This window comes from Mastacembelus armatus, chromosome 9, assembly GCF_900324485.2.
Source record: "Mastacembelus armatus chromosome 9, fMasArm1.2, whole genome shotgun sequence".
NCBI lineage: Eukaryota > Metazoa > Chordata > Actinopteri > Synbranchiformes > Mastacembelidae > Mastacembelus > Mastacembelus armatus.
In genome coordinates, this window is record NC_046641.1 from 20822772 (window position 1) to 20847809 (window position 25038).

At 40.4% G+C, this 25038-nt stretch overlaps 1 protein-coding gene across 2 annotated transcripts; it reads right to left on the reverse strand.

Annotated features, from left to right (window-relative positions):
- Positions 1–1891: 1891 nt before the first annotated feature.
- On the reverse strand, positions 1892–24672 carry atosb (atos homolog b). 2 transcript variants are annotated; one of them, XM_026321311.2, is made up of 11 exons: positions 24351–24672; positions 15631–15802; positions 10282–10468; positions 9748–9958; positions 7212–8566; positions 6015–6073; positions 5546–5645; positions 4797–4955; positions 4369–4437; positions 3971–4176; positions 1892–3222 (listed from the first exon to the last, which is right to left on the reverse strand). In XM_026321311.2, exons 5-11 carry the CDS (start codon positions 8397–8399, stop codon positions 3069–3071), a joined length of 1935 nt encoding a protein of 644 aa, XP_026177096.1. In that variant the 5' UTR covers positions 8400–8566; positions 9748–9958; positions 10282–10468; positions 15631–15802; positions 24351–24672; the 3' UTR covers positions 1892–3068. The 2 variants fall into 2 exon arrangements, with proteins under 2 accessions (XP_026177096.1, XP_026177097.1); XM_026321312.2 differs by lacking the exon at positions 15631–15802.
- Positions 24673–25038: the final 366 nt, after the last annotated feature.

Sequence of the window (25038 nt, forward strand, 5' to 3'; positions counted from 1 at the left end):
CTTTTATCTTGGTCACAGGATTAAAATATTTAAAAAAGAAAAGTCTTTTTTTTTTATTAAAGCACTTCATCAAAGGTTAATCACAATAGTTATTAACACAGTTTTTATTTTTATGTGTACACCATCTTATGCTCAGAATTACAAATGGTGGAGCAAAAGTTAGTTATTAGGTAGAATGCCGACTGGGCCTCAGCTGCATGGGGGTGCAGACTGATGCCACAATGCAGACTTGAATGCTGAGCTGCCACCAGGGGTCAGAAAATGCTTTGAGACGATTTGTAACCCAAGTCAGGATTTGGTCACAAACATGAAGTTAAAGGCTACAAATCCAAACTGGAAAGGTAATCTCACAGATCCACTTTAAAATAAATCTGCCAGAAATGATGTTAAGTCTGTATGGATAATGCATGTATAATGTATATGTATGATCTCTCAGGTTAAAGTTTACAGTGTTAGATCCCATCTGAGCCCTTAGGACAGGACTGGTGTGTAAATGAATACCTGTGTGTTTGTGTGGGTTGCTGAATGAGAGAGGTGAGCAGGTTTGTTTATTTTTAACTGTTATTCTCCCTTGAAAAAGAAAAGATGGGCTCCCTTGGGTCTTTTAGAGTTAAATGCAGTATTTGCTGGATTTAAAATGTGTATTCAAAGTAATATGAGGTACCTAGGGGCTCTCTAAAGTGGAAAACTCTAGATACCAGTCACAAAAACTACCAGTTTCATCTATTATATGAATTATGACCACTTAGAGGAAGACAAGAACCACAAATAGGAATTAAAAGTAAAAGGGTATAATGAACATGTGTAGTATGTATTTATATCACCAGTTGACAATCTTTATTTATTTATCTTTCTTTAATCTGCATTTTTTGATAGTTTTTGTTAAATTGTTTTTATATGATCATGTCTACCCTGTGTGTTGCAGGAATTGTTCTGTTGGTGAGATATAATGTATATTGTTGTTCTGCAATAGGCCCTGTGATGGACTGGTGACCTGTCCACGGTGTACCCCTGCCTTTCACCCAAAGAGAGCTGGGATAGGCTCCAGCAGATCCCTGTGAACCTAATGAGGAATAAGAGGGTATAGATGATGGATGGATGCTGCACAGCATTTTTAGCTGTACAGCATGAAATCTCTTTTCAGCAATGCCATGCTTGACACTCACACAGTTTGACATTAGCATTTGCAGAACTGTGCAAAACAACCTAACACTGTTTGCTTTTAGCAAATGAGCAGTTTCACTGGTACAGTAAAAAGCCAGGGGATGAAAGCACTTTATAGCTTAAAGATTCCTCTCAAGCCAGTTTGTATACAATCTACAAGAATGGAAATCAAATGGGATTTCTTTTTTTTTTTCTCGTGTGATTAGTAGTTAGCTGCTTCCTTTTTGTATAGTATGTGTGGCCAGCTTCTAGTGATGTGGCATTGATACTGACATTCTGTCTTTGTCTTTTGTCTCTGTTTTTATCAGAACATATGCATTCTAGCAACTACACAGCTGATGCCAGGTGTAGTGCATAGTGATAAATAGGGTGATATTTTGGACCAGGTGTAGCTGTAGCTCTAAAACACCAAGTAGGCAGTGCACCATGCCTCAGTGAATGTAACTATTGTCTGAAACATTACATTTTATATAGACTATATTGAAACAGTCAGTTTAAAGTGGAACAGCCACGTCTAGATAGTAATGATCCACTTAACAGGGTTGGCATCAGTGCCAGTCAAGATCGAGCGTAAAGTCAAAGTGCATTAACAGCAATTCCTGTCAATTACAAACAACTAACACATGTGCCAGTCACAGAGTTTATTCTTTTAAATATACATAGATTTTTTCCCCCATATTAAATACCCTGCTGCCCTCCCCTCCCCTCCCCCCACCAAGTTCTTCCCTCCTCTCAAATCTCTTCGCCGTTCCCCCTCCAGAGAGAAAGCTCGTCCGGCTGAAAAACACACTCTACTTTGTGCAGCATATTGCTTATTAAGACATTTGCGAAAAGATAAATTAAAAATACTACAGCTTGTCTTTTTTGTTTTTCCATGTTCTGCTCAAATGTCACACTGAACAGAATCTAAAAAAATAAGTTTTTAAAGAAGAAAACAGCACAGTGTCCCTCAGTCTGGCTACATAAAATGGACTGTATTCCCCCGTTTTCATGACATGATATGGCCCTCCTAGATTGAAATCTACACAGTGGTCTGTACCATAGTAACTGAGATGGCAAAAAGAGTAAATTTATTCTGCAACAGATGTCCTGAGTTTTGTCAGATCATGTGTTTTTTTTTTTTTAAATCATATGTTAAATGACCAATCAAGGCGGCTGATTGTGTTTCAGCTTTGCTTTCACTAGTGTTTGTGTCTCTGCTCATCTTCTCTCCGCTGGTTAGAAGGTGTGCAAGTGTGTGAAAGGTGGGAGACAGATCTTATTCACCCCATAATGGGATGTGCTTATTGTCTCTGGCTTTTTATTGATTCCAAGGTTGTGTAAATTACTGGTGCAATGAGGCGACTGGAGCTGCAGGCAGAGTGAAGGACAGTGTGACACGGCACTAGAGGAGAATTTAGGTGTTAAAGTCACAAGGCATGCATGTTAACACTGAAGTCAGAGACGCCACCTGAAGTGTTTCAGTGGTGGCCCATGTAGTATGTGCTGTATATGAGTCTTGTCAGTCTATTTTGGTGTGTCTGTGTGTTTGGTTTGTGCATTTCTGTGTGTACAGATGAAGGTGTTGGAAAAACTCCTGCTTTTAATTGCATGTATGCTCCTACACAAATATCAATTATTTATAATATCTTCAGTGAATAGAACAAAGGAATGCCATGTTTGGTTGAGCGACATTTCTCAATCTGCATATGAATTTTCAGTGCAGAGTAAATGCATAAAAACGGGGACCTTTCCAAAGACCAGCACTGCATCGTATGAGCATGTGTGTCATGTATGCATGTGGCATGTCTTATCAAGTCTTATCAAGTTTCTAGTAATCAAGCAGTCCGTTTCCTTCCCTCCTCTTTAGGAAGCACAGGAGGGGCTGCGTTGCCGTTAGGGAGGGTCAAAGGGTCAAGCTGGGGTCACACACGGGGGGAGTATTTAGGATTTCTTGGCACCTCGGTGAAAGATTTCAGCTCATAAGGGATCCCTGTGTCCACTTCGATGGATTTGCGGGAGAATAGCAGCCGGATGTCATTGTGCAAGTAGATCTTCCCAGATTTGGAGCTCTGGAATCTGAGAGGGCCAGAACCAAAAGGGCATGTTTAACAGTTTTAACTCAGAAAGTATTAAGGCAGTTCAAATAAACTTGTAAATTATGAGAGAGACATTTTGGGAAATATACTTTTTGACTTCTTACAGAGTGAGAAAATCTATTACTCTTGTGTCTGTTTGTTTAATATTTGATTAGCTAGCATAATTTGCTAAGACTGGAAAGAGGGGAAATAGCTAGTCTGATAATAAAGCCCACTGTCTGGCTTCATGTGAAGAACTATTGCTTGTCTGGGTGCAATGACAGAGCCAGGCTGGCTGTTCCTCAGGGCTTTGTTCAACATGTTGTAGATAACTTCTCATTAAAGTGTAAATGCTGTACATATGCTTTGCCTCTTTTGAGATGTGCACTTCATCCACTCTCTGTGTTAACCTAATATACAAACCTTCATGTTTAGGTACATATATAGAATATGAGTGTGGCATCAAGTGTCTCATCTAACTCATGGCCAGAAAGATAATAGCACATTTCCCACATGTCTGCACTGTCTCTGTAACTATGATGATTTACTGCCAACGCACAAGAATAGTGCAATTAGTTCTTAGCATTCTTTAGCATTTATTAAGAGATTATAAATATATAAACATATTTTATGGTGTGTGATAACTATAAATGACAATATATATTAAAGTCAGCTTTAGCTTAAAGTCCACTGTTACTAAAATATGTGGTTTAAAAAGTAATGGAGACAGGTTGAAACCTCCACCGTACCTGAGATGTATCAGGTAACAGAGAATCTTCTTCCTGTCTAGCACTCCAGCCCCTGGAGATGTCTCATTTTTCCCCTCCACTCCCTCCTCCACAGGCACCAGGAAGATACGCTGTCGCAGGAAGGTCATGTGATTGACGGGCATGTCACCAAAGTTGTAGGTCACCAGGAACATCTTCACCACAGTTTTGTTGGGATTAAATAAGGTCTGAGGAGATACAGTATATCAGATCAAAGTCAACAAACTGGCAACAATAAGACTGCTAGCAATGTTTCTAATTCATGTGTGAAGAAATTATTTTCAGATTGAACCCTTATAATATGAAGATCACAATATCAATGTGTTGTATTTTATAATCATAAGTTGATGAAGAATGTGGGGGAAAAAAGACTAACTTACCACTTGAATGGTCCCTGCTTTGGGTATGCTATATCCTTTCTTTCCAAGAGGCTCAAGGGATATCACCCCCTGTGAGGGTGACAGACAGACATCGTACGCAATGAACATTCTCAATCACTGCAATGACAAAAAAACTCTTTTTTTTTTACTACATTTTCACAGCTAGGAGCTTCTCCATCAGGAGCAAAATCTGCATTGTATGTACTGAGGTGAAACCTTTAAGTAGCAGCAGTATAACAGTAATTTCTGGTTTGGTTTATGAACCATGTAGGTTATCCATGCAAAACTAATTCATTATCAAAACCCCAAACCTTGCAAAAGAAGATGATCATGCTTATTTACATACTTGAATAAACTACCTGCCATGTCTAATACATGCAAATAGCAATAGCTCGACTGGGTATGCACAGAAACACACACTGACTGACCAGGAAGGGTGAGGGTGCACTGTGCTCTGAGATGTCGTAATATGTAACCTCAACAGGCAGGGTGGCATGCTGCGGGCAGTAGGAGCCGCTGGCACCAATCTCTGCTGTGAAGCCTTCAATTCGGCCAGATGGAGAGAATCGTCCCTTCAGTATGGATTCCTGCAACGCACAAAACACAGAGCATGTACAGTCACCTTAGGGGTCTTTAAGTAAAGGATTTACCGCTACATAAAAATTCTACATCTGTTTTCCCTCATTTAATGCCAATATATTAGGATGTTTTATTTTTAAGCTTTTGTGTTTTGAGCAGTTAAGCTAATATTTTAGATACATTAACTATGTCATTTCTGGCAGTTATTGAGGTCCTTAGAATCCTTGGCAAGGCTATACAATAATTAGAAAAACAGCTAGGCCTGTTTACACAGAGAGGAGAAACCCCAGTTCTTTTGTTTTCACTGATATTTAAAGACATAGAGCACATTCAAAAGTAACAGCTACAACTTGAAAATAATATGCAACCTATAAAAACCATTTAATGACAATAGTTAATATTCTGTCATTCTTAAAATTCTTCTTGGGAAAAAAAAATGTTAAAAAAGGCTATAATCTCTGTCTGATTAATTTCATCTGATTCCACCTGCAAAAGGTTTGCTCTGGGAGTCTGGGAGCATCTTGATCATGACACAAACACCAGCACTATCATTTAGCTGCAACTACTTGAGCTTCTTGAATATGTTTAAAATTTATACCTCAAAATTGCCGAGTAGTGATCTGCTGATGGTAGATGAGGGCCAGTGGGAACGTGTGGAACGGCCGGTGTCTGTGTGCCTCCCACTGCGCAGCTGCCGACTGGATATGACCACAAACACACACAAAACAGACCGATGGTTAGTGGTTAAGATTACGCTAATTTTGTCTTACTAAGCATGTCACAGGCCTCTGAGTGTCTCGAAGTATTCAAGTCCAGACACAAAACCCTTTCATTTACAATCACATACAATCAGCCCTGGCTCCCACCTTCCATATGTTTACTTTGCTGCAGTCAATCTGACTGCCATTAAACTGATCTCATCTTTACATGTGTGCACTTGGACTTGCACATACAAATTCTAAATCTTGTTCTATAAATCCCAGTGACATAAATCTTATCTTTTTTTATACTGACATTTGTGAAGACCTAATATAACTCAGTTGAAAATAATACTAATGATGACTGACCTTTTCAGCCGCAGCCCATTTTTAAGCCGTCTCCCTGATCTTGTGCAGTCTGTTGCAGTCTGAAGAAAAAGAACACAAAAAAAGAACATGATTTGTTTTCGGTTAATAACATCCTGACAAACACCTGCACTGAAAAAAGAATGAAATTTTAAATTGCTTTTTGTTTTGTGTTCCTGTGAGAAATTTGTGTAACTGTGTATTTCATGTCTCCTCTTACTTACTAAGCACCGACTTTTAGACCTTAAGCCACATGCATAAACATTCCCCATTTCCAGGCTGCCGTTCACCATTAAGGCCACCCAACTGTCAGATGACTTGTGAAAAGCCGTCCCTGTGTTACCTGCAGCAAATCCTTCGCTCATAGTTAGCTTCTTCATATAAACTACACCTCAACTGAACTGGCTTTCTATAGAGCTCCCTAAGAGCTCATTGTCAGCTTGTCACCTCATCAAGACACTTGATCAAAATCCCATGTGGCATTTTAGAATATTATCTCACCTTCCCGTGTCTTGTAAATATCTTTCTTTAACTATTGTTTACTGTCACCTGTGTTGGTTGAGCCTTGAGCCTCTTTTCTTCCTTTCACTGTCCTGTCTATCTAAGTTGTGTCCTTGATTCTTTATTGCAGGTCTGTTTTCCCTGAGCTTCTCACATATAAACCAAACACCAGTAGTAACAATTACTACACCACTGCGTGAAACCTAACTAACGTGAACTGTGTGAAACTCTCCACTAACACACCCATCTCACAAACCTGCACACTAAAAGCTCTTTCTGGCCTCTCAGTGTTCAGAAATGGTCAGTTCCCTTCCAGAACATTTTTTGAAGATGATGTATACATGTGTGTGGCTTTGTGACTATGTGTTTGCATGTGTATGAGAGGCACATCACACTCATGGGGAACAACAGTCTCCCTCAATAGGCTTTATTCTGGAGCTACTCTGCTTTTTCCAGCGTGGCATGATAATGAGCTGACCATCACTTCATTCATTCACTTTAACTCATTCTCTTAGTTTCTCTTTATTTATGCTTAAGTCTCTTTTCCTTGACTGTCAAGTCTCACAGATGTCTCACCATCCAGCACCAACTTTTAACAGCTATTCTGTATTATGGTTTTAATGTTTTAAAAGCCTCTGCATATAGTGTTTGTGGGTCTAAACACTAGGTATTTATATGTATATATACAAGTCTGCTGACCTTAGGCTGGTCCCATGCAGAAGGTAGCAGGTGGTTCCAGTATGGGGCAGCTTTTGCATCAGTGCTACGACATGAGGCTGGACCAAGCCCTGCAGCCAACAATGACAGCCTGCTTCTCTTGGATGTGGAGGGTCCCTCATCTTCTGAACATGACTCCCCGGTGTCACTTGGGGACAGCAGCCTTTTTTTGGCTGGCCAGTGCCCTCCAGAGGTTAGACGGTGGCCATTAGTGCTGGGAGTTTTCTCCCAGGAAGCCAGGCCATTAGAAGAGGAGGAGGCAGTCTGGGTGGCACTTCGCTCAGGTGGGGAGGATTCAAGCCCAACTCCCCATTCAGTGGCCTCCCCTGGTTCCTGCAGTTCTGTATGGTGTGGAGGTGAGAAAGGGCCAGGAGGGCTTGTGGGGCTGGTAGGGTTTGGAGTCTCATATGTGGATACTTCGTAAAGCTGGGTGCTGGGCTGGCCTCCAGATGACCCATTACTACAGCTCTCATTTCCAGTGCTACCTAATGAATAGGTAGGCGTGCGGCCCCCATTAGGTGGCTCAGTCCTAGCTGAGCTTCCAAGACTATGGCCTGGGTCACAGAGATGCCCATGTGGGTCACACATTGGGGGTGATTTAGGTGAGAGTGGAGTGAACACATCGGGGATAGGCCTATCGTGATTGTGCTGAGCTGGGCGTCGAGAGGGGTTGTGGTTTGGGGAGAGGGGGGGGGACCTGGGTGACAGTCCCCCCTCAGAGTCTCTGTGCTCTACCTGTGTGCAAGAGTATACAGAACTAGGTCCACCAGAGCCCATTACTAATCCAGTCCCAACACTTTGAGCTAGGGCTGGCCCACACAATACCCCTCCTTCTAATGCATCCCTGTCTGAGAAGTCTCCATGGTACGGACGTTTATGAATTAATTGAAGCTCCTCCAACCCCCGTTTCACACCCAACCGGACAGGCCTCTGTTGGGTATCAGTGTGGGATTCTGTGGAGGTAGAAAATCCCCCCAACTGGGAGAAAATGGAGAGCTGGTAAACTTTTTGGAGCCGCAACTCCTCCTGGCTAAAGTGCCTAGCTGCTCCCAGTCTGACCCCAGGGTCTAGGCTCTGTGTGTCGGTTGTAGGTGGAGGCAGGTCCCCCTCCTGGGTTGGAAGCTCTAATGGAGCCTTTTTATGGGCTAACTCCACATGAATGTGCCGCATGTTTTTTATGCTGAATGATAAGAGTCTTGACTAACTTTTGTAAATAGGGTCAAGTGGGTCCCAGTGCCAGGAGCCAGAGCAAGATGTTAGACAGGAACAGGAAGTCCTATAGTTCCTGCTGTGATGTTGTCAAACAGTCGGAAGCAGGAAGCTGAGCTGCACAGCACCTATGAATAAAATACACTATTACTGTTCTGGACAGATTTTTATAAAGAGATGAAGAATGGAAGAATGGAAGTGTTAAAAAACATAAAGTAGCTGTTAATGATGTCAGAATTCATAATGATAATGATCTAACACATGACAAAGTCATGACAACAGACACAGGACACATTTTGTATATTATGCAGACACTCTTGTTTTTAAAAATTCTCCACATAGCAGAGAACTGACTGGCTGACCGTAAACAAATCACACCAAACAATAAATCATATCCAGTATAAACATACTGACATAAATTCATACACGCACTTCTGTTACACACTTTATGATGATGGCATTTTCTTTAGCAAAGACATTTATTTTTACCTCAGAAGAAACTATATGATAAATATGAACTCCCACTTTAGGAAAAAATAAATTACCAGGTAAAAGATTCAACACACTTTGTCATTTAATTACATAGGAAAGCTGGTCCAAACTATTCACTGCTAGTGAAGTGAAAGATAAGGTGCTGAATCCCTTTTTACAACTTTATTTCTCATGACTGCAAAGGAATGATAACTCTTTTGTTGTTTATTTTGACACACTACCTTGACAATTGAAATGAAATTAAACTATAATGTAATGATTTTTGCATTTTCAGTATGTCATGGTTTTATCTGTACAAGACATAGGTAAACTGTTTCTGCACAGAGAATATACTGATATCACAGTAGCAGTACAGAAATCATGTTTATAGATATTGTTTAATTGAATGTAAATATATATATATATATATATATATATATATATATATATATATATAAATGAACACTACTCATTCCCTTGCAGCTTTAAAACCATACAAAAGTACTGCTCTTTATTTGCATTAATGAGACCCTATACATCACATGACAAAGTCTCCCAGGGGTCACCAACCCTGGTCCTCAAGGTCCACTGTCCTGCTGGTTTTCCAACTATCTCTGCCCTTCTAATTTCTGATTGGCTGAACACACCTGATCCAGGTAATCAGCAGTGTGTAGAGCAGGGATATCTGGAAAACAAGCAGGACAGCGGGCCTCGAGGACCGGGGTTGGTGACTCCTGCTATACATGATGCAGTGGAGGCAAGGTATAATCCTTATGTGTCTAATAAAAATGATTACAATAATTACATAATTGAATAAGGTCCAAGATCTGCATCTCACCTCTGCACCTGTCCTTGTCTAATTCTGCCTGTGTGGACAGGTTGCATCTGGCACAGCATCTGAAAGTTGTGTCTGGAATGGCCTACTAAAATAACCTGTCTATCCCCATGGCAGCTGCCATGAAATGATGCCAACATCCCAAGATATGTGACCAAAACAGCTAGGACTCCAGAGGGAGCAGGAGTGATGGAGGTGGGCAAAGGGGTAAAACCTGTGGAGAAATAAAAAGATGGGTGGATGTCAGTAACAGAAGAAAATACAATTCACTAATATTACAATAAATAACTCAAAGTTCAAAATTACTTCAATGTGTTTATGTGTAATCCACCACTGCAAAAGTGCTAAAGACATTTTGACGTTTCATCTGAAGTTACTTTGATACATTTCTTTAAAAAAAAGTTTTGTTTTATTTTTACTATTAGAAATTACATTAGCATTAGCATTATGTTGGTTTGCTCAAGAAAGGTATTTAATATAGAACAGTCAACAAGTGACTTGGATCAAGCCATCACACTGAAGGCTAAAAACACCTACCAGAGGGGCAGTGTGTCAGTAAGGCTGGAGCCTCTTGAGAGCAAATGTCTCTGAACCAGAATTGGAAATTACTTTACTGGGGCTCCCTTTGTGATTGGCTGATAGCCAGACACATCCTCTTTGGTTATGTACGCCTGGGGTATGGCACAGTTGTTGCATCATGACAGGATCATTCCTCCCAGAATCCCTGAACAGACAGAAAGAGAGAAAGAAATCAATCAGTGGTCAGTCAGATACTAGTACTGACAGCCAAAAAGATAAGAATATTCCTTCTGAACACACTCACACACACACACACACACACACACACACACAGACACACACAATTAATGAACTTCAGAACACAAAAGGCAATTCAGTCAAATAATGAAACCCCTTTGCATTTAAATATTCAACTAGTCAAGTGAAGGAAAAATATTGCTCTCATTCTTGTTTTCCCTTTCAATAACCAAGTACACCCTATTTTGAGACCTTGCTTGGAGTCTTTGTGGAGCAGAGAGTTTGTATTTCCACTGCTAACTTGGTACTAAATGGTGCTAGGCCAAGAGAAGCGGGTCGTTTCCTGACCCACTTGGATCAGAACTTGGGAATGTGGGGTGGAGGGGGATGAGGGAGTCGCAGTGAGCTGTTGACATGGCAACTGGTAGCCCAAGGATAACAGCTCCTTTGTGTTTGGCCACAAAGAGGAGTAGAGTTAGAGAGAGTGAGAGGGTGGAGGGCACTGGGGGGCAGGGGGAGACTGGCAAAGATGCTCCTCCAAGACACTAACTTCAAAAACAACAAAATGGCTGTCCTCCCTGAGGTGTGCACAGCCAACCAAAAAATTCAACACAATGCACTAAAGGCCGGTTCTTTCAAGAATAACAACAATAATCATCATCATCATCAGGAGAAGAAAAAGCAAAGAAGAAGAAATGAAATATGACAACTGAAAGAGACAACCAAGACAGCCACTCTGGCTAACACTGTAGCACACTTACAAACCAGTAAAGGAGAAATACTGTTGGTTCCCATTTAGACCTACATTACTGCAACCAGTTACTTCACTTTCTTGTATTTCCTTTTGAATAGCCATGACAAAACAGTGAAGAAGCATGAACAGATACATCACACTGAACTGATGATGCAATGTCACGATCAAGCAAGAGGAAACCAAAAACAATTGAGAAAAAGAAAATTTAGATAACTACAAATTGTTCATGGGTAATTTCCAAAAAACATTAAAAAAATATATATGCATTGATGGAACTTTAAGAAATGTTGAATAAAATCTTCAAATTTCTATTTAAATATGTGTTTCACCAAAGCAAGGAAAAACTGCACTCTTATTTGCCTTGCTGCACTCCAGGTTATCTGCAGCATGTGTTTAAATTACTTGACAAATACTGTTTATATGAGGATTTAATGTGTTACATATTTTTTTCAAACCAAATTCTCCACTAACAAAACAGTCTTCAATTTTAGCAAAATGGGAAGGATCATCTGTCAATGATGCCACGTGAATGAGAGCAGTCCAGACAAAAGCATGTAAGAGGAGACATCATGGAATCATGCTTTCCTGTCACTGCACATAAAGGATCACAATGGGATGATGCACAGGACTGAAACCTTTAATTGTTATCATTCAGAACAAAACCAGTCACATAATGCAACTACAGGAAAAACCCAGGTTGCACAAACTAGAGCAAAACACCCAAGAGGAGGCTGCTTTACACATTTTCTATAAAAAATAACTTGATAGCATTCTAACATTTGTAGCTTGATGCAATTAAATTGCCACTGGTATACCTTAGTGTTTTCTTAATAAACCTATGTTAACATGAACAGGATAGTATGAAATTAATATTTAAAAGTCATATATCAAACTGCTGCCCAAGGCAGAACTTTTGAAAGCCAAACGCATTTGATTAATTGGTAGATGTTTCTCACGGTGAGGAGTAGTGTCGGGCCAAACCAGAACCCTCACAGGTCAAACAGGAATATTTGTTTAAGTTCTTTACCACATAAAGCATGATATGCATACATGAATTAAAACAACACAGTACAAAGAATTATTTGTTATTTTGTAAACCCCTCCTACACACACACACCCCACCACCACCAAGGACAGGTGGAGTCTCAAAGTGAGTGCCCAGGGGCAGACAGAGAAGAGAGTGGGGGATGTGGTAGAGTGAGAGAGGAGTCAGCATGGAGTATTTATAGTCTTTGCCTGTGTCAGAGCTCACTGGATGCACCTAAAGGCTCTGTGCTAGGTCCCTCTTGATTTCTGACCTTATTTTGAACTTCAGCAGGAGCTGGCACAGCTGCCCAACCCTGGATTGATGCTCGGTCCAGGAAGGGAAAGGCTTTCGCTTCACCTAAAGGAAGGCTTCAAGTATTTGGGTGTGTTTCCAACTTGGACTTGAGAACTGTACTACTGCACTGCTGACCACTGTAGTGACTTTAATACACTCATACTCACTGTGTTGTCACATTCACCTCTAATATAATTGCACAATCTGTAAAATGGATGCACTAATTTTGCAGTGGAAGGTATGGAAAAAACACCAGAGCATATAGTAACACTAAGTCTAATTATAGCACATGTAGTCTGATACATTACACTAATATATCTTTGCTGGACTGTAAATTTGCTGATCTGAACAGAACCAACAAATCAGCAATACTTCTTCATGGTTATTCCATGTTTGGAAATCTGCTTTTTGGCATGTGGACTACAGTCCCCAGTATAGTTTTAGTAAAAGACTTTTTATCTCATCTACAGTTTCCCTTTAAAGGCTATTAAAAATTGCTATCACTAATGTACATATCATTATCCTCGAAATTCACCTCACATGTCATGACTGAATTCTGCTGACATGAAGCATGAAGATGTTATACATCACTGGCTGACTAGGAACAATCTCAATGTGACATCTGCAGTATTGCTGGAAGTGGACCAGACAGCAATCATTGAGACAGAGATGGAGAGAGAGAGAGAGCCGAAATGGTGAGATGATAGACAAAAGGAATGAGAAACACCCGAAAGGAATAAAGACATACAAAGGAAGAGGAGAGGGGAAATTGAGGAACAGAGGCAAACTAAAGAAAAGCCAAAGACATGGAGGACAGTATTAAAAACAGAAGACGCAGGTAAAGTTTATCAGTGTCAGGGTAAACTCTGGATGCTACAGTACCTAAGCCAGCAGTTCAGAGACCTGTTAGTTCATAGCCTAAAAATGACTAACTAATAATTTAAATTTAGCTCCTTCTTTGGTTTAAAATTAGATTTATTTTATTTACATGCACAAAGGAGGAGAAAAGAAAACCTGTGTAGACAAAACAAAGAGAAAACACATTGGAAAAACAATAAGTTACTAGGGCCCAAGAAACCCAATGGCATGAAGACCCAGTAAACTGCTAAATCAGATGAATGGGACCAATTGACATAATATATAGAGACAAGTTCAGCTTGCTTTGGCTGAGGCATAGCTCTCTATCAAAAAGAGAGTAGACAGTAACATTTACAATGGAATTAGCAAGCAATCAAAGCTGGAAAATGATTTCACAACAGAAACATGCTTGAGCAACAAAAGAAAAATCAGATGGGACAGTCCAGGGAAATTTTTATTTTCTGCTAGGATATACAGCAAAAACTGAGGGAAATAACCATTCTAGGAATGACATCATTATAATGACTATCCACAAAGCAGCTTTTACTTTTTGTTTGGATAATCTTTGCAATCTAAACCTGATTTGGCTAGTAAATGTGGACAATGTGGACTGTGTGGTCTAACTTACTGTGGACATCTTCATCAGTCACTGAGAAAGCAGCTAAAGTATCAGTATATTAAGCAAAACTATATGCAAAACAGGCAAAACTACACTACTGTGTGGCTCCCTGTAAACTCTGAAAAGCTACACTGAGGTCAAATGAAACCCAAATAGACACAAAAAAGTGGTACTGCCTTACAAAAATTGGGAAACAACTGTTTTGTTAACTTTCAACATGTTGTAATCCTTGTCAGAAATACAACAAATGAAGCCACATCATAATTCATGTATTTCTCCATGCTCTTTGACAATTGCTGTACTCCACCTCAGAAATAGTTCATGGGAGAGAAACAGCTGCTCTGTTTTCAGCTGTCTGAATTTACCAAAGCTTCCCCGCTGCCTTTTTAGATCAGAAATGTTATTTTATTATTACAATATAAAGATTTTCTTTATAGGTTTATAGTAGTGTAGATGCACAACGTTCAGGAACCAAAATAATTACAAACTTCAATAACTGAACAGGAGAGTGAAACTTCACCTTAGTTCAAGAGGTTTTTCCTCTCCTTTACAGAATAGTTTTCTCATAGAGAAAAAGATCCTAAATTGCCAGACTGGACTCATGACTAGCTTATATAACATGAACACTAATAATATTGTGTTTCCTCTTTTAATTTTGTCTGTATTCATTTAAACGCATTTTGTATTATTTTGGAGGGATTAGTAAAGTGTTTCTGATTCTGATTCAGCTGCAATGCAGCAATGCATTGCAACTATTCAAAAAGTAAAATAGCTTTATAGTTTTTTCAGTCATTGATATAAGTGATCATCTAGAATGGGGTCACAGGTAAAACTTTCATCTGAACATTGTACCTGCCCAGGTGTACTCTGCCCTTCTGCCCTCACTCTTTATATTCCTATAACACTGTAGTGCCTACAGTAGCGGTTTTAAAATAGCCACATGAAGTTAGCAGCCTCCCCAATGCCTCAATTGTCTCATCAATTTTTAGCAGGACCCCACCCAAGCAACTCCCAGGCCTGTGCTGTGCCTGAAGGCTGATAAACACTCACACTTATGCACTCCCTCTTAAACACAAAACTTTGCTCCTGCAAACAATCACTTGTTGATTAGATTACAGGACCTGTCTACAGTTTGGAAATCTGATGTCTCTGTGTATAAGGGAATTGAATGACAGCTGACTGTCTTTGTGTGCAAGTGTGTTTGTGAGTGTTAGACAAAGACAGAAGACAGGAAGTGGCAAAGAAAGACAGAGTGACAGAAGAAGAGAGGTAAAGTTGATTAAAAATGTTAGACTGCAAAGCAAGAAACTGTCACCCTGAACACACATACAATACTCAGGCTCACAGCAATCTACATTAAGCAGGCTCACTGACATAGTTGCTGAGAATGCTGTTTGACATGGGGTCCCTTTCTGCCCCTCCCTCCCTCCCTCTGTCTCTATGTCTGCCTGCCTGTCTGTCATTCATGTAGCCTTTTTAGGAGACGTTGAGTCACCCCAGCCCAGCTGACAATACGACAGCAATCAACAGGAGCAACATTAGTAAAGCAGACTTGACAGCAGAACTTGTGACACTCACCCTCTAGGAAAGATGCAGTTTATCTCGCTGTCTCGCTCTCAGCCTCTCTCCTTCCGCTACTTCGTCTGGTGGTTGGATCTGTACCTCTGCTGACTTGTCTTTCTCTCCTTCTCTTTTTCTTTTTCCACTGGGTCAGGCTGCCTTTCTCTCTCTCTGCCTTTCTGCTGCATTTCTTCCAGAATAAATGGTGAGAAAGACAGACACAAGTCAAGCTGTTCTGCCTCCCTGTGCTTGCTTCGCCCAGTAGCCTGTACTATCTCTCTTCTCTTGCTTTCTATGTGTATTTTGTTTTCTTCCTATTTCTCTCCACCCTCAGTCACACACATTATACATTAAATCAAAAACACCTACACCAATCCTAATCCCCTCGCCCTTCACGCTCGTACCCTCCCACTAGTTTTCTCTCTCTTGAGGTCTTGAGGTCCCCCCTGCCCTCTTTCCTTTATCGTCCTCGCGCCCCTCCAAAATAGCTTGAATACAAAAGCCACTTCACATGGTAGAATCCCCGCTTTCCTCGTCACCCATTTCTCCTCTTCCTCACCCTATCCTTTCTTCCATTGTATATTCTGAAGTTTTAAACACTTTCTGGTTGCCTTGCCCTCGCTCGCTCTCTCTCTCTCTCTCTCTCTCTCTCTCTCTCTCTGTGTTTTCTTTCTGTCGGTTTCCTCTCAGCTGATAGAGTGAGGCGTGCTTTGCTCACTCAGCAGTGAAGGTATATGGGGGCGGGGTGGTCTAGCTGATTGGTTAGAGAAAAGGGGGGTCAGCTGTAGTGACTAAGTCCTTGATTGGCTTGTGGAGGAAAAGCCCACCCACCTGCTCCTGCTCAGCCTGTTCTGCAGAAGTAGAGAACGAGAGCAAAGAGCACTTTCCACAAACAGTGTTTGTGTGTTAAATCTGTGTCCTTGACAGCTTCAAGTGTGTTTTATGTAGAGTGTTTAACTTGTGTAATCTCTTCCCATAGCATATGAGACCCACATATGAGTCTTTTAGTTAAAGAACAATATTCTACTAAAAAAAGTTAACTCCTCAGGGAGTAAAGATACAAACATCTATACAGTTCACCCCCTCCTTCCTTCTTCCTGCCTTGTCCTCTTGCACACAAAGCAAACTCTGTATCTGCTGCTGGACTACAGAGAATGAAGTGCATGTGAAAAAGTTTATCAGCTGAATATCAGGAGCAGCCCTTAGCTCTGTGTGTGTGTGTGTGTGTATTTTGCCATCTGTGAACTAACAAGGAACAGCACATTGACTAGGCAGAAACAGGGTGATGTGGTTAAAGTACACACAGTGGGTGCAAATGCATTGAACAGTCTTTCACCTTATACTCATATTGTTGGTGGAGACTATGCATGACACTGAGCACAGAACATACTTGAAGGTGTCAAGCATATACGTAACACACAACTTTGCCTTGCCCTCTTGTTGCAGGCACAAACAGACCTACCTGGTTATGGTTTAGCCTTATTTAGGAAACCAGGGTTGATGTGTTATCAGATATGTCCTCGTCGAGACACGTGACACCTATTAGCTGCCTGTCTCTGTTTGTTTATACCATCTTATATTATCTACCATCTCCTGCTCAGCTTCCACCTGTAACACCCCCTGTCTGTTTCCAAAACATGATGGAAAATTTTCCTTATCTAACCTAACGATGTAGAAGATAAGTACACTAGCAGCCAAAAGGCAGGACACACTGTACCACTGAACTGAATGAAAACGTGTGTCCAAACTTGTGACTGGTAGTGAGTTAGGTAGAGTTTGACTAATAGTAAATATAATTTAAGTCAACACTAAAATCATATTAACAAATGACCATAAATAATGTTTTTGACAGCTCTGTTACAGTAAGACAGGGTGAACTGCATTTAAAAACTTGAACGTGAAGTTACCTGCAGTTCTACATGCATGTACTCTTCGATAAGACACGGTATGCAGGGATCTGTGAGGGAGGATGTCACACTTGTTTTTTGGAGTGTGTGTGAACAGTAAAAGTGAGCAGAGAGGCGGTTTGAAAAACAAGACACGTCTTCAGCTACGTACCTCCAAATATAGATATGTGGGAATAGGGGGCAGTGGGGAGGGGGGAGATAGAAGGAGTAAGAGGCAGACAGCAAGACAGACAAATGAAGATAAATATATGGGATGATTAAAATGAAGCTGGGTTTCTGTCATCAAACAAGCTCAGCTGTTTCTTTTGATAGCAAAGTTTGTTAAAAAATGTAATTGCAACTTTCCACTTGCAAACTGCAGTATATTTAGTGTCTTGTTTTCAGTATACACAAACACACACACAATTCTGTCCCTTTAAGAGCCCACGTTGCCTTTCGTATTTGCCAAAAAGGGTGTGGCTTCCCTTGAAGATCCTCCCCCACTGAAGGGCACTCTGAGTGCAGATGAGGAGAAAGCAGCATTGAAAACACTCACATTCCATCAAACAAGAGCATTGATGCAATCCTGACTCAAAGTCATGGCACTGACTGTTTTGAGGTCTGTGAGTCTATGACAAGGTTGGATTCCCAACCCATACATGTGAAACTGTGCATTACATGCACAGACACATATATTGTTTTTCTAGGCCTCTCAAAGTGACACCAGCTGTGTTTTGGGAAGGAGGGTGTCTATTTAAACAGTCACAGCCTTTAAAAACTGAAAAACTTCAATTTGATTCTGCCGGCCTAAAGCCTCCTTTAAAAAAAAAAAAAAAAAAAAAAATTAGCTTTAAATACCCAGTTTTTAATATCAGAGACAAAGTCCAATTCACCCTCCCACTCTGACAGGGAGCGAACAAAACGAGAGGAAGGAGTGAGGTGGAGGAAGGGTGGGAAAGGAAAGTGAGTGTATGCGTCTAATATTGCATGGGAGTGGGGGTTTACTACTAACACACTCTTATTTTGGCATGTATGAGTGTGGAGCATGGAGTTGTATGTTTGTCTAAAAGGTGTACATCTCTCCCACACAAGTATGTGGTGAGACTGAGCAACAGCCAAACAATGGATCAATCAGGAACGCCCTAATACGCCACTAAATCATCATTAAAGTTTACAAGCAAATTACAAGCAATGCTGTGTTGACCTGATGGTTTTAATCACTTTCAATTTTGTGATGCAATGTGTTTGGTTTAACTGTAACATATCTATGGAGCATACATATTAAACTAGTTTTTAAATGTATGTATGTATGTCTGTCTGCTAAATTTGTATGCATCCGTTGACTTTTTGGCCTTCTTTAAACAGTTTAACATAACGTAGTCAGTGCCACATCACTGACAGGATTAAAGTGAAAATTTTAAACTGGCTTCCTCCTTAATATGGCACAAACTTTGTCTTAAGTCTTCATTTTATATTTTTAGCTGCCATCGCTATAATGTGTTGCCACATGGCAACATTAAGTCTTTTCCATTTTAACATTTCAGCACATTCAGGACACTGAGCAGGCCCATTTGTCCTGAACGTTCCACCATTCTCATTCAGGCCACTGGATTTTACAGGAGAACGAACTTCTGCATAAGATGCTTACCTGCCAGTTTGACTATAGACTCACCCAAAATCCCTTTATCATTATCACATAAACAGTTTCTGCAGATCATTTGCCATCCAGGGTGTTTGCTTTATATTTACATTTCTAGAGCACTGGAACAATCTGGTTAGATGAGCTCTCTCTGAATGTGTATGTTTGACTAGCTACAGGTTAATAAATAAGCTCAACAAGCTGAAAAAAAACAGATGTCCTATTTAAGTATATGAATTTAGTGCCCACCTGCCTTGCGCATGTACTGTACTTTCCTCTCTTTGCTAGCTAGATATACTGGAACAATAAAATTTGTAAAGGTTTTTGCTTTATTCTGTTGGGGGCCAAATTAAATTTAGCATTTGGGCTTAGGTTTAAGTGCTGCAGAGGCAGGAAATACATATTGCTGAACACCAACATCTTGGTATTCCATTTTTAAAAACTGAACTATCCATATAAAGCACTCCTCAAATAACAAGTGTTTATTCATTACCAAATATGTCTCTCAATCCACTTCTGCAATCATTTCCACCACTCATTTATCAGTGCGATACACTCTGGGGCTGTGGGATGAAGAACTAGATTCGGCAAGTGTAGCAACATTTCTTTCGTGTATGCTGTAATTGGCTGCTGTGTTATAGTTCCCCACAGCTGCAATAAAACCTTGGTGCAATCCACTTGAATCCAGCCCCCTTTTCAACACCAAACCATCCTAAGAAATAATGTTTATTTTTCCAATAAGTATATTTACCTACTGACCCACATCTATAATATCATGTTGTGATTTGGTAACATTTTCTATATTTAATATATAATCATTCACAGGACTAGATGTTTACTCTGACACTTTTCAGTGTCACTCTAGAGTTTGCCAACCTCTGCTGAGGGAAGACAGGAATAAAGGGAGGAGAATGTGCAATATGAAAACACAGAGACAAGAGTCCAATGAAGAAAAAAAATGCAGAGATAGGGAGGAGTGTGGCACCCTGAGACTTGGTGACAGGCCAGGCCAGCGCAGAGGCTGGAATGTTCCAGAGAGAAATATGTTGCCTATTCATGGAGAACAGGAAATAAAGCACCCGCTCCTTCCCTTTAACTCAACTGCCTTTCTTCTGGGCTCTTATTTCTTTATCATGAATTTTTTGTCACTCTCTCTGCATCTCTTCACCTTTGGGTCTATGTGTGTTTCTTCCTTTGTCCCCTTCTCTTGAACTGGGTATTGTTTTTCTATGCATATTGTTACAGTCAATTCTTTGTTTTCTCCCTTCATGATCAGTGAACACATACATCATGTTGGTTTTGCATCGCTCACACTGGTAGCAGCTGAAGCTAGTCTGGCCTGCCATCTGGGCAGTGAAAGAAAAAAAAAATCATTTTGTTGTGTAGCTCACATACCTAACCAGAGAATACTGTCACTGTTTAAACCTGACTAGGCAAAGTGGCGAGAGCGAGTATGTAGGACGTGTTTGATCATTTTCAATGGCAGAATAAGACAAAATGAGAAAACAAAAACATTACAGTGATCCTAAAAACAATTGTTAAAACAGACTTAAAAATGAAAAGCTTTGATAACATGAGTTGCTAATGTGTTTGAGCTCTAAGGCAGTACGATATGCTCAATATATTTGCAGCTACTATCAGAATCCAAAAAGGCAACTACAAAACACAAACAACTCAAACTGACCAGACACATCTGATTATCTCTCCTACTGTTTTATAGAAAATAAACTAGAGCAGGAAAGTCAGTCAGAAAGTCAGGCACACATGTAAACATTTACACTAGAAAATTTGTATAGTCGTGAAGCACAACTGTGAATACACAAATAAAGATACAGATATGCCCTGGTGATAAATAAGATCCTTAGGGCATCGTGTCTTTCTGCAAACTTGTGATTAGTACTCACTTCACTTTGGCTTTAACTGTAGAAAAACACACAAACATGTGCTTCCTTCTCTTTTGTCCCGAAAAGGAAGTTGAGTCCCCATAATGTGATTGTGCTAACAGATTTATGCCCCCACAAAGTGAGTAAAACCAGCTCACATATACAGTCCTGTACTGCTACAAGGTGTTTATGTGTACACAGCTTTAAAAATCCCTTGGCGGACATGAGACGAGCTATTTTTGAAAACCAACAATCAATTTTAGTCTGCAAAATGATATTATTATATATTTCTGAGTGGTTGACACAGTTTTCCAAGTGACAGCATTCATTCTCTATAAAAGTCAATTAATGTGACAAATGAAGCATGCAAAAGCCCAGGCCTGTCATACACACTCAGCGTCCACAAGATGGAGAGAGGGGATTAAAAGCAACACAGAGAAATGGAGGACTCTGATGACAGGCAAAAGGAACTGGACAAATGACAACATGCTGGAGAGTAATGGACCGAGGGCACAAGACAAGTATGAGAAAGTGAGGGGGAAAGCATGAGCAGGTCTTAGCTTGATAAGTTCTCTGTGCTGACCTATATAATGCATGGCAATGCACCTGCCTTTCAACGTCTGCTCATTGATTGGAAGGAAGGAATATGAACATACTAAATGGCTCACAAGCTACATAGCTAGAATTATATTTAGCCTCTGAATATGTAAGTCATTCATCAGGATTAAGTATGAAACACTTTTTTATATTTACGTCTATTTAATTATGAGAATAAATGACCTCTAACACCTTTGTATTACCAAAAAAAAAACACATACTAGTTTTCATAAGAGTAGTTAAGATAACTAAAAACAAATCAAACAAATGCTATCAATAGACTTAGACCCTCCACCATCTTTGACATGGTCTCCTGATGTTCACTTGAATTCACTGGCATTCCTATAAATAGGTTAGGACCTCAAGAATAAGCTGTTATTAAGAGAGAAAGAAAAGATCATAAACATACACTTTTATCCTAGACACAGCATGGTGTTATTGCTGTAATGGTTTTAACCTCTGTAAAACAGGTAAAAAGTGACAAGGGAAAACTATATCTTTACTCTAGAAGCTTTTTCTTATGTGTCTTCTAGGGGTGAGGTTTAGTAAAAATAGTTACAATTTTCAGGCACTGGGCTTCATGTGAACAGGAAGACCTTTATTTTTATGCACCACAAGCAGATTGACAAGGTTTAAACTGACGTACCAACAGGAAATTACATTGCAGAGAAGCAGCTAAGACAGCTAGTTATTTCTGCATTTTAAGACAAGAGAGACAATGTTCCTGTCATTCTACCAGTCAGTACTTGCCCTTGGTAGTAGCTTAAGGCTATGTATTAAAACATGTATTCAAATGACATACACAGGCTTGTAACACTAGATTTGTTAGGACTTCCTTTCCCATAACCCTAAACCTAACCTTTAACATTTAAATTGCTCTCACAAAGGTGCAAGCCGAATACGTGCATGCCCACTCACTCATTTACACAGTAGAAATCAATATAGTCACAGAGCAGTGTGTAGTACTGGATCTAACCTACATAATCATCTGTAATCTCTGACATCAAATCCTGCACACACTGGAGGGCTGACAACAAGCCTTCATCAGCTCAGAGCATTTAATAGCCATCCCCACTTTCACACACTTATAAAATGTGCTGCCAGACACAGGCACTAAAAGCAAAATTGCAAACCATAATCACATTTCTTTTTTTAAAAAGTCAAATAGCAATGAGAGGTAAGGAAGATATAATCCTATATATCACTAATATTGTACCCTACAGTAAGAAGGCCATTGTTTGACAGTGTAATCTGGGCCCACTCTATTCAGACAGAATGTTGCTCAGCCTCAATACATACTTGTAGCTCCATATATTACCATGAGAAAATGCATAACTACTCATGACCAAACTCTTGATTAACTGTACTTGGCCAGATAGTATGTATTTATACATTTCCCTGGGGTTGAATATATTAGTCATTATACATTTGGAAGTAAGCTAACAGACAAGTTCCTGGTGTGGCTTTCCATCCATGCTAAAAATGTCCCACACTCATGCTTGCTGAGTTTTTGATCCCTGCCTTGCTTTCCTTTCTTCTGATGTGAAGATTTTCTCAGTTTCTTTGTTTACCCCAAAAAGCCAGAATTCATTATTCTCTTGTATTCTCCCAGCACATTTTAGCACTGAAGAGCCTAAGCCAAAGAATGATTGTGCACAGGGCAAGCCCAGACCCAGGACTATTGAACAACATCGCACCTCGCCTTCAGGGTTGGTTACAGTAAAGATCTGTATGACGTCACACTCAGCTGAGGACAAAGCCCACTGGTTTCTCCCAGACTCTGAGGTGGGGGTGGCTGTCAGAGCAATCCAAGGGCAAGCAGGAGAGAGAAAAATGTAGACTTGCAGACTGATTTGTTGTGTGTATGTGTTGAAATCTTCTATTTACATACATGTGAGACAGCTAGTGGATTGTCATATGCACGTGTGCTGTATGTGTGATGTAGAGTGAGTGTGACTACAGTAAATGTGTGTCTATGTTCATGTGTCTAATGTGTATGCCAATGCCATCATGTCCTAACAGGCAGGTCATTACAGCTGGGCACAGTAACACTGTAATAACTGGCTCTATTGTGACACCTCATAGATTTTACATGCACTGTAACAAGAGTTTAGTGCCAATACCAATGGTCTTTTCACTGCATGGTGCAATGCAGCTCCCAAGTACAATCCAAGGGAATAATATTCCTGCACTCAGTGCTATCCACTGTGAGCTTTACAGTGGTCATCATCACTCCACCCGCTGAGCTAGAGTCATAATCTCACAGATATGCCAGTGCTGGTTGACCCCTCCTTTTTGCACAGCCCTAATATACAAAATACCGGAGGGGGGGCATAAGTGTGCAGGTATTACAGAGTCAGATTCTGTACACATGCATTTTGATGAAACGCACACATGGATTCTCTATCACTTTGTCCCTAACTACCGCAGAGTGCATGCACGCACACACACATGCACACGCACATAAAGAAAGAGTGAGCAGAGCAGACAAAGCAAGGGAACGCCCCCTACACCCAGGAAGCTGCTGTCAGGTCCCCAGCTGGCTGAGGATGGATTCCAGTCATTCTTCGTAGATCCACTAGATTAAATGACGACTGTGAAACCCGCATATTTAAAATACAAACGTTTAACTAAACCAGAAATGTCCCAATAACCTGAACCTTTGTGCAATTATCATATGTGCACACTTCACAGAAAGCAGAAGGCTAAGAGGTAGCTGAATAGTCTACTTACCTAACACAGAAGAGGTGGACTGAGGAAGGAAAACACAGTCTGAACAGACGTGTTCGCCTCGTCGGGGAGTTTGGCCTTTTTGTTATCTCTCAGCCGTATTGACTCCTGGCAGCTAACGTTAAGGGGAGAAAATCGACTTCGAAGCTTAACCTAAGGAAAACAATCGGACATTTTTAGCCTCGTCCTCTTACTTTGTCTTGCCACATAGCTTGCTTTATGGCTGACTACGTCTCTTCCTCTCTGTCTGTCTTTTTTTTTTGAGCTCGCAGCTGTTTTCGTTGTTTCAACCTTTGCCTGAAATTCCTCCTCTGTTCCTTTAAACGAAAACGTTTCCGGGGTTTGCTCGTTAGTATATGAGAGGCGGGGCTTCATGGCCAGCTGAGCGCTTGTCATTTAAGCGATTGGTCGCTTTTATTTCGTTTAACCAATCAGCACTCAGGGATTAGACCCTCTTTAAAACATGCACATTTATGCATAAATACTGTCCTGTGATTGGTCTGTGCGATACCCAAAAAAGAAACGCCCAGTACACGTGCGTTTTCTCCCCTCCCATTCTTCAGTGGCAAGGATGGCTGCTGCTCTGATCCATTAGCACTTAAGAACTACAACAAACAAGACACTCATGTACTAACCAAAAATGTTGTAGTCATAGTACCGGCATCAACATGTGGTAAACTTGTTTACACGG

Excerpts from the sequence above, each read along its gene's own strand:
- atosb (XM_026321312.2), bottom strand. The coding sequence starts at position 8,399 with ATGCGGCACATTCATGTGGAGTTAGCCCATAAAAAGGCTCCATTAGAG. Across the intron at positions 5,646-6,014 it reads AATGGGCTGCGGCTGAAAAG|TCGGCAGCTGCGCAGTGGGA; the intron begins GTCAGTCATCAT and ends GGTCATATCCAG. Across the intron at positions 3,223-3,970 it reads TGTTACCTGATACATCTCAG|ATTCCAGAGCTCCAAATCTG; the intron begins GTACGGTGGAGG and ends TGGCCCTCTCAG.